Raw genomic sequence first — 8,991 nt, forward strand, 5'->3', positions numbered from 1 at the left:
TTGGTGTGGTGCCCATCATCCATCAGGATGGTGGCCATGACCCCCTGGTTTGGTGACTGTGACCCCCTGGGATGGTGGCTGTGCCTGCTGGGATGGTGGCTGTGATCCCCTGGTTTGTGTCCCACCCTGCTGGGATGGTGGCCATGAGTCCCTGGGATGGTGCCCATGAACCACTGGGATGGTGCCCATGACTCTCTGGAATGGTGGCTGTGAACCACTGGGATGGTGGCCATGACCCTCTGGGACGGTGGCCATGCAGGACAGGATGGTGTCTGTGACCCTCAGTTTGTGTCCCACCCTGCTGGGATGGTGGCTGTGACTCCTTGGAATGGTGCCCATGACCCTCTGGGATGGTACCTGTGACCCTCTGGGGTGGTGCCCATGAACCACTGGGATGGTGGCTGTGACTCCCGGGGACAGGGTCTGTGACCCCTGGTTTGTGTCCCACCCTGCTGGGATGGTGGCTGTGCCCCATGGGATGGTGTCTATGACCCCTGGTTTGTGTCCCACCCTGCTGGGATGGTGGCTGTGACCCCTTGGGATGGTGCCCATGACCCCCTAGGACGTTTGCCATGCAGGACAGTGTCTGTGACGCCCCAGTTTGTGTCCCACCCTGCTGGGATGGTGGCCATGACCCTCTGGGATGGTGCCCATGACTCCCTGGTTTGGTGGCTCTGATCCCATGGGATGGTGGCTGTGACCCTCTGGGATGGTGGCCATAAACCACTGGGATGCTGGCTGTGACTCCCTGGTGCCATGATTCCCTGGGATGGTGCCCATCACTCCCTGGGACGGTGGCCATGCAGGACAGCGTCTGTGACCCCCCAGTTTGTGTCCCACCCTGCTGGGACGGTGGCTGTGCCCTCTGGGATGGTGACTGTCCCCCATGCCCACGCCGTGTCCCTGTGCCGTGTCCCCAGAGGTGCTGCTGCGGGTGCAGGTGTTGGAGAGCGGCTCGCTGGCCCCGCTGCCGCAGGCGGCCCTGGACGTGTTCGGCGGCCGCTCGGCGCTGGCCGCGGGCAGCACGGACCAGGCGGGCTCGGCGGTGCTGCCCGTGCCCTACCGCCTGGGCTCCTGGCTGCTCGTCACCGCCGCCCGCCGCGGCTATGTCACCGCCTCCGTGCCCTGGCGTGTCACCAAACTGCCACGTGAGTCACCGAGCCCTGAGCCCTCCTGGCCTGGGGGTCCCCTGTCCCTTACTGGGGTGTCTGGGACTGTCTGGGGGGCACAATCCCTTACTGGGGTGTCTGAGTCTGACTGGGGGCACAATCCCTTACTGGGGTGTCTGTCTGGGGGTCTCCAATCCCTTACTGGGGTGTCTGTCTGGGGGTCTCCAATCCCTTACTGGGGTGTCTGTCTGGGGGTCCCCAATCCCTTACTGGGGTGTCTGGGACTGTCTGGGGGCCACAATCCCTTACTGGGGTGTCTGGGACTGTCTGGGGGTCCTCAATCCCTTACTGGGGTGTCTGAGTCTGTCTGGGGGACACAATCCCTTACTGGGGTCTCTGAGTTTGTCTGGGGGTCCTCAATTCCTTACTGGGGTGTCTGAGTCTGTCTGGGGGTCCCCAATCCCTTACTGGGGTGTCTGAGTCTGCCTGGGGGGCACAATCCCTTACTGGGGTGTCTGAGTCTGCCTGGGGGGCACAATCCCTTACTGGGGTGTCTGGGACTGTCTGGGGGTCCCCAATCCCTTACTGGGGTGTCTGAGTCTGTCTGGGGGGCACAATCCCTTACTGGGGTGTCTGAGTCTGACTGGGGGTCCCCAATCCCTTACTGGGGTGTCTGTCTGGGGGTCTCCAATCCCTTACTGGGGTGTCTGGGACTGTCTGGGGGGCACAATCCCTTACTGGGGTGTCTGAGACTGTCTGGGGGTCCTCAATCCCTTACTGGGGTGTCTGAGTCTGTCTGGGGGGCACAATCCCTTACTGGGGTGTCTGTCTGGGGGTCCCCAATCCCTTACTGGGGTGTTTGAGTCTGTCTGGGGGTCCCCAATCCCTTACTGGGGTGTCTGTCTGGGCGTCTCCAATCCCTTACTGGGGTGTCTGAGTCTGTCTGGGGGTCCTCAATCCCTTACTGGGGTGTCTGGGACTGTCTGGGGGTCCTCAATCCCTTACTGGGGTCTCTGAGTTTGTCTGGGGGTCCTCAATTCCTTACTGGGGTGTCTGAGTCTGTCTGGGGGTCCCCAATCCCTTACTGGGGTGTCTGAGTCTGACTGGGGGTCCCCAATCCCTTACTGGGGTGTCTGGGTCTGTCTGGGGGGCACAATCCCTTACTGGGGTGTCTGAGTCTGACTGGGGGTCCCCAATCCCTTACTGGGGTGTCTGTCTGGGGGTCTCCAATCCCTTACTGGGGTGTCTGAGACTGTCTGGGGGGCACAATCCCTTACTGGGGTGTCTGTCTGGGGGTCCCCAATCCCTTACTGGGGTGTTTGAGTCTGTCTGGGGGTCCCCAATCCCTTACTGGGGTGTCTGAGTCTGACTGGGGGGCACAATCCCTTACTGGGGTGTCTGAGTCTGACTGGGGGTCCCCAATCCCTTACTGGGGTGTCTGTCTGGGGGTCCTCAATCCCTTACTGGGGTGTCTGAGACTGTCTGGGGGTCCCCAATCCCTTACTGGGGTGTCTGAGTCTGACTGGGGGTCCCCAATCCCTTACTGGGGTGTCTGAGACTGTCTGGGGGTCCTCAATCCCTTACTGGGGTGTCAGGGACTGTCTGGGGGACACAATCCCTTACTGGGGTGTCTGAGTCTGTCTGGGGGTCCTCAATCCCTTACTGGGGTGTCTGAGTCTGTCTGGGGGACACAATCCCTTCTTGAGCCATGATGGGGGATCCCCAATCCCTTCCTAGAGGGATTTGAACGATAATGGGGGATCCCCAATCCCTTCCCAAGGGGGTTTGAGCCATGATGGGGGATCCCCAATCCCTTCCTAAGCCATGATGGGGATCCCCAATCCCTTCCTAAATGGATTTGAGCCATGATGGGGGATCCCCAATCCCTTTCTGAGGGGATTTGAGCCATGATGGGGGATCCCCAATCCCTTCCTAAGCCATGATGGGGGATCCCCAATCCCTTTCTGAGGGGATTTGAGCCATGATGGGGGATCCCCAATCCCTTTCTGAGGGTTCTGGGTCTGATTTGGGGTCCTAAATTCCCAACTGGGGGGCTCTGAGCCCTGGTGTGGTGTCCTTAGTCCCTTACTGGGACCTCAGTCCCTTCCTTACAGGGGACCCCAAATGGGTTTCAGTGTAGGGATCCCCTATAGAAGGGTGTTTGGGAGGGGTCTGGCCCCTTTGGGAGGGGACAACCATGTCCTGGTGGCCCCCAAGTATTTTGGGGTCCAGGTGTGGGTATTTTGGTGTCCATGTGTGGGTATTTTGGGGTCCATATGTGGGTATTTTGGGGGTCCAGCTGTGGGTATTTTGGGGGTCCAGCTGTGGGTATTTTGGGGTCCAGCTGTGGGTATTTTGGGGTCTGGGTGTGGGTATTTTTGGGGTCCGGGTGTGTGTATTTGGGGGCTCCATGTGTGGATATTTTTGGGTCCGGATGTGGGTATTTTGGGGTCCATATGTGGGTATTTTTGGGTTCGTGGTGTGGGTATTTTGGGGGTCCAGGTGTGGGTATTTTGGAGGTCCAGGTGTGGGTATTTTGGGTTCCATATGTAGGTATTTTGGGCTCCAGGTGTGGGTATTTTGGGGTCCATATGTGGGTATTTTTGGGTTCCTGGTGTGGGTATTTTGGGGGTCCAGGTGTGGGTATTTTGGGCTCCAGGTGTGGGTATTTTGGGTTCCATATGTAGGTATTTTGGGCTCCAGGTGTGGGTATTTTGGGGTCCATATGTGGGTATTTTTGGGTTCCAGGTGTGGGTATTTTGGAGGTCCAGGTGTGGGTTTTTGGGGGGGTCCAGCTGTGGGTGTTTTTGGGCTCCAGGTGTGGGTATTTTGGGGGTCCAGATGTGCGTTTTGGGGGCTTCAAATGTGGGTTTTTGGGGGTCCGGGTGTGAGTATTTTGGGGGGCCAGGTGTGGCTGTTCTGAGGTCCAGGTGTGGGTATTTTGGGGTCCAGATGTGTGTTTTTGGGGGTCCAGGTGTATTTTTGGGGTCCAGATGTGGGTATTTTGGGGGTCTGGGTGTGGGTATTTTAGGGTCCATGTCTGGGTATTTTGGGGTCCCCCCCACCCCCTCTTCCCCTTGCAGTCTACGCCTCCATCAGCCTCTACCTGCTCCCGGAGCGCCCGGCCACGCTCATCCTCTACGAGGACCTGGTCCAGATCCTCCTGGGATCCCCAGGTGAGACAGGGGGGTGTCCCTGGGTGCCACCACGGGGACGGCGGCGGTGACACCTCCATCCCCCGGGTGCTGCCACCCTCCGTGTCCCCGCAGGTGGCCGTGGGCAGCCGTGGGCGCAGTTCCCCCGGCGGGCAGCCCGCCTGCCCCGCAGCTCCACCTACAGCCAGCTGGCCGCGTCCCTGACGGCCGCCTCCGGCCCCGGCCCGGCCCGCGCCTTCCCCGCCTTCCTCGGGGCCGAGCAGGACGGCAGCGGTACGGGGGACACCGGGATTTGGGGTGGGGGGCGCACCGCGTGTGCCACCCCTTAGGGATGTCGCTGTCCCCCAGGCAATGGCACGTGGCTGGAGCTGGCGCCGGTGGCGGCTGTCAGCGTCCATCTGTTCACCGGCAACGGGACCGAGGTGCCGCTGGCCGGCCCCGTCCATCTGTCCGTCCCTCTGGGCCCCGACGCCGCCGCCGTGGTGGCCACCAGTGTGCCAGCCTGGAGGTTTGACCCCAAGAGCGGTGAGTGGTGGCTGGGGGTGGCAGGGAGGGACACAGGGGGACACAGGTGGAGGTGGCAGAGGGGATAAAGATCCTGCTGGGGGGGACAGAGGGGGACACAGCTTTTGCTGGAGGGGACAGAGGGGACACAGCTCCTGTGGAGGTGGCAGAAGGGACACAGCTCCTGTTGGGGGTGACAGAGGGGACACAGCTCCTGTGGAGATGGCAGAAGGGACACAGCTCCTGCTGGGGGTGGCAGAGGAGGACACAGCTCCTGTTATGGGGTAGCAGAGGGGACACAGCTCTGGCTGGGGGATGGCAGAGGGGGACACAGCTCCTGTTGGAGGGACAGAGGGGACACAGCTCCTGCTGGGGGTGGCAGAGGGGGACACAGCTCCTGTGGAGGTGGCAGAAGGGACACAGCTCCTGCTGGGGGTGACAGAGGGGACACAGCTCCTGTGGAGGTGGCAGAAGGGACACAGCTCCTGCTGGGGGTGACAGAGGGGACACAGCTCTGGCTGGGGGGGACAGAGGGGGACACAGCTGTGGCTGGGAGTGGCAGAAGGGACACACCTCATATTGGAGGTGGCACAGCTCCTGTTATGGGGTCGGGGGGTGATGAGGTGGGGGATCCCATCCCGGTGTGTCCCTGCAGGGCTGTGGGTCAGGAACGGGACGGGGCTGATCCGCAAGGAGGGCCGGCAGCTGTACTGGACCTTTGTCTCCTCCCAGCTGGGATACTGGGCAGCGGCTCTGCCCTCCCCCAGCACGGGTAAGGTGACACCTGTGAGTGCCCTGTGTCCCCTGGCTCTGGGGACGGGCTGGATGGAGAGGGGGTGGCAGCACCTTGGGGTGCTCCCCTCTGCCCCCCCTGTCCCAGGGCTGCTCTGGTGGGGTGGGGGCTGTCCCATGTCCCTTGTCCCCAGGGCTGGCTGGGCTGGGGGGACACTGCAGCCCCCCGGGGTACCCTCAGGTGGGGCTGCCCCTCTGACCCTGCTGTCCCCAGGGCTGGTGGCGATGGCAGCGGGTGTGACAGACATCACCACCTACCACACCATCTTCCTCCTCACCATCCTGGGTGCCCTGGCCCTGCTCGTCCTCATCCTCCTCTGCCTCCTCATCTACTACTGCAGGTCAGTGTCCTGCCCGTGGCAGGGGGGTGGGAACAGAGCCCGACATTCCATGTGGGACTGGGGGTCAGCACCCACCAGTAACCCCGGGGTGCCCCATAGCTGGGGGGGACCATTTCCTGGCACCCTAAAACTGGTTATAGGGGGGGGCAGCATCCTCCTGGTACCCCTGGGTGCCCTGTAGCCATTCTGGGGGAGTCACCACCCCTTGGAACCCCCAAATGCCCTCTAGTTGGCTACGGGGAGGAGGCACCAGCCTGTGGCACCTCTGGGTGCTCTTTAGCTGGATTTGGGAGCCAGACACTGATCTCCAGAAACACTGGGTGTCCTACAGCTGGCTTGGGAGGGGGGACACCACTCCCCAGCACCCCTGAGTTTCCTATAACTGGATTTGGGGGTGACACAGGGGTGTCACAGGGGACACAGGGGTGACACCCAGCACCCCTGGGTGCCCTATAATTGGATTTGGGAGGGTGACACAAGGGTGTCACAGGGGACACAGGGGTCACACCCAGCACCCCTGGGTGCCCTATAATTGGATTTGGGATTGACACAGCACTCCCCAGCATAACTGGGTGCCCTATAACTGGATTTATGGGGTGACACCACTCCCCAGTACCCCTGGGTACCCTCTAACTGTATCTGAGGAGTGACACAGCACTCCCCAGCATCCCTGGGTGCCCTATAACTGGATGTGGGGGGGTGACACAAGGTGTCACAGGGAACACAGGCGTGACACCCAGCACCCCTGGCTGCCCTATCACTGGATTTGGGGGGTGACACATCACTCCTCAGCACCCCTGGGTGCCCTATAGCCCCCTCCTCTAGCTCCTTCCAGCGGCTGAGGGAGTTGGGGAGCAGGGGCACCCACGACCCGCCGTGTCCCCGCAGGCGGCGCTGCCTGAAGCCGCGGGCTCAGCACCGCAAGCTGCCGCTGCCGGGCCCGCTGGACGCGGCGCGCCGGGACCAGGCCACCTCGGTGTCCCAGCTGGACCTCCTGTGCGGGGGCAGCCACCTGGAGACCGCCTCCTCGGGGGGCGACACCGACCTGCCCACGCCCAGCCTGGCCCCCTCCACCCGCGAGCTGCCCCCGGCCCGGCCGGACTTCTTCCAGCCGCCGGCCCCGGCGCCGCTCCGCGCAGGCCTCAGGCCCCCGGCGGCCACGCTGGGCCCGCGCCGCCGCCCGCCCGCCGCCCATGAGGACTACGGGCGCTCCGGCGAAGCCTTCGGCCTCAGGGCCGCCCGCTCGGTGGACGGGCTGCAGCCGCCCGACGAGCACCCCCGGGGCACGGCCGCCTTCGGCCCGCGGCCGCCGTCGCCCTCGTTCTCCCGTTACGGGCCGCAGCCCGCCGAGCACCCGCTGCCCGAGCCGCCCCCGCGGCCGCCCTCGCTGGCCCCCCCCGGGCCGCTGCTGCTCTGCGGGCCGCTGGAGCGCGGCGGGGGCCCCGAGGATGTTTACCGGGGGGTGATGCCCACCCTGCTCATCCCCGCCCGTTACATGCGCCTGGCGCCCGGCGAGCCCGAGGGTCCCCCCGAAGCCGACGGGGGCCCCGGTTCGACGACGGCGGCGACGGCCGCGCCCCCGCCCCCCCCCTCCTCCGGGCAGCCCTTCGAGGAAGGGGAAAACTGGGCCGGGGCTCGTGCCCCGCAACCGGTGAGCGGCTCGGTGGCCATCCCGGTGCTGCTGGACGGGTCGGCGGTGGCCCAGCTCAACGGGGAGCTGCAGGCGCTGGCCGGGCAGCAGCTCCTGGAACTGGCGGGGCCGCCGCCGCCCAGAGCCTGGTTCGTGTCCCTGGACGGGCGCTCCTCGCAGGTTCGGCACTCCTACATCGACCTGCAGGGCAGCGAGAGGGGCCCCGGTCCAGCTCCCCCTCCCCGCCTCCCCCGGGCCGCCGGAGGCGGGGAGGAGGACGGGGGGCCCCGGCCCCCGCTGGCCGCAGCCTCCCCCGAGGACAGCTCGCTCGCCCCCTTGCTGGAAGCGGGCAGCGGGGGCCGGCGGGGCGGCGGCAGCGGCCGCAGCAGCGCCAGCGAAGCCCCCCGAGACTCCCTGACCAGCCCCGAGGAGGAGGCGCTGACCGAGGCGGGCGACGGGGCCGACGAGGGGGGCGACCGCAAGAGCCCCTGGCAGAAGCGGGAGGAGCGGCCTCTGATGGTGTTCAATGTCAAGTGAGTGTGGGGAGGGCGAGCCCCTGGTCCGGGGTGAGGGCAAATCCCAGGGGGAGCTGAGATGGGGACACTGCTGCTGTCACCCATCTCAGCCCACCACTGTCCTGCCCGGCCACCATCCCACCATCTCCTCCCACCACTGTCCTTTGTCATCGCTGCCGTCCCACTGCCATCTCATCCCAGCGCCATCCCATCCATCATCCTCCCCCATCAGTCCCATCCCACCACAATCCCACACAGCCATCATCTCCTCCCACTGCTGTCATCCCAGCACCATCCCATCAGCCTGTCGTGTCACTGTCCCATCCTATCCTGCCATGCCATCCCACCACCTTCTCCACCATCCTGCCTTGTCACTGTCCTCTCCCACCACGATCCCATCCCACCACCACGGTCCCTTTCTGCCACGGGAGGGATCCGAGACCACACCCAGGCCACCCACGTCCCCATCTCCTCGGGCCCCCACCCTGTGCCACAAGGCTCTGCCACACGGGATCCTGCTGCCCCTGCTCCCTCCTTGTCCCACCAACACCACCATCCCTGTTCTTTTGGGGGTGGGAACTGCATGCTCCGTGTTGCCCCAATCCTGACCCATGTCCCCTTTTGTGTCCCTGCAGGACAGGGGGGGCTGGCACTGCCCCCCGAGCCAGCGGTGCCTCCAAGCTGCCATAGGAGCCAGGGGGCCCCTGTACCCCCACCCTCATCCCCCTTTGGATTTTAACTCGTGTTTCTAAACGTTTTCTACGTGGTGAGGATGAAGAGGGGTCATTGGGGCCAGGCTGGCACAGAGGGGGGCCATGGGGATCCCCCCGGGTGCCAGGCTGGGCAGGGAGCTGCTGCCTGCACCTGCCTGCACGTCCTGCCTGCTCCTTAGAGGCATTAATATATTAAACACACAAAATCCCCCCTGCCTCCGCCTCCTGCCTC

The 8,991-nt window shown here is 64.2% G+C and overlaps 1 protein-coding gene across 1 annotated transcript; it reads left to right on the forward strand.

The window, feature by feature from the left end:
* The first annotated feature begins 768 nt into the window (after positions 1-768).
* Positions 769-8,974, forward strand: FAM171A2 (family with sequence similarity 171 member A2). Its single transcript, XM_058041692.1, has 8 exons — positions 769-1,148; positions 4,193-4,285; positions 4,379-4,537; positions 4,613-4,789; positions 5,424-5,540; positions 5,775-5,901; positions 6,790-8,064; positions 8,682-8,974. The coding sequence occupies exons 1-8, from the start codon at positions 887-889 to the stop codon at positions 8,734-8,736; spliced, it is 2,265 nt and encodes a 754-aa protein (XP_057897675.1). The 5' UTR covers positions 769-886; the 3' UTR covers positions 8,737-8,974.
* Positions 8,975-8,991: the final 17 nt, after the last annotated feature.

Source organism: Melospiza georgiana, chromosome 28 (assembly GCF_028018845.1).
Source record: "Melospiza georgiana isolate bMelGeo1 chromosome 28, bMelGeo1.pri, whole genome shotgun sequence".
In the NCBI taxonomy this organism is placed as follows: Eukaryota; Metazoa; Chordata; class Aves; order Passeriformes; family Passerellidae; genus Melospiza; species Melospiza georgiana.

Bases quoted from the DNA above. Each gene is read 5' to 3' on its own strand.
- FAM171A2 (XM_058041692.1), top strand. From the start codon at position 887: ATGCCCACGCCGTGTCCCTGTGCCGTGTCCCCAGAGGTGCTGCTGCGG. The intron at 1,149-4,192 runs GTGAGTCACCGA...TTCCCCTTGCAG, and splicing joins GCGTGTCACCAAACTGCCAC to TCTACGCCTCCATCAGCCTC. The intron at 4,286-4,378 runs GTGAGACAGGGG...GTGTCCCCGCAG, and splicing joins GATCCTCCTGGGATCCCCAG to GTGGCCGTGGGCAGCCGTGG.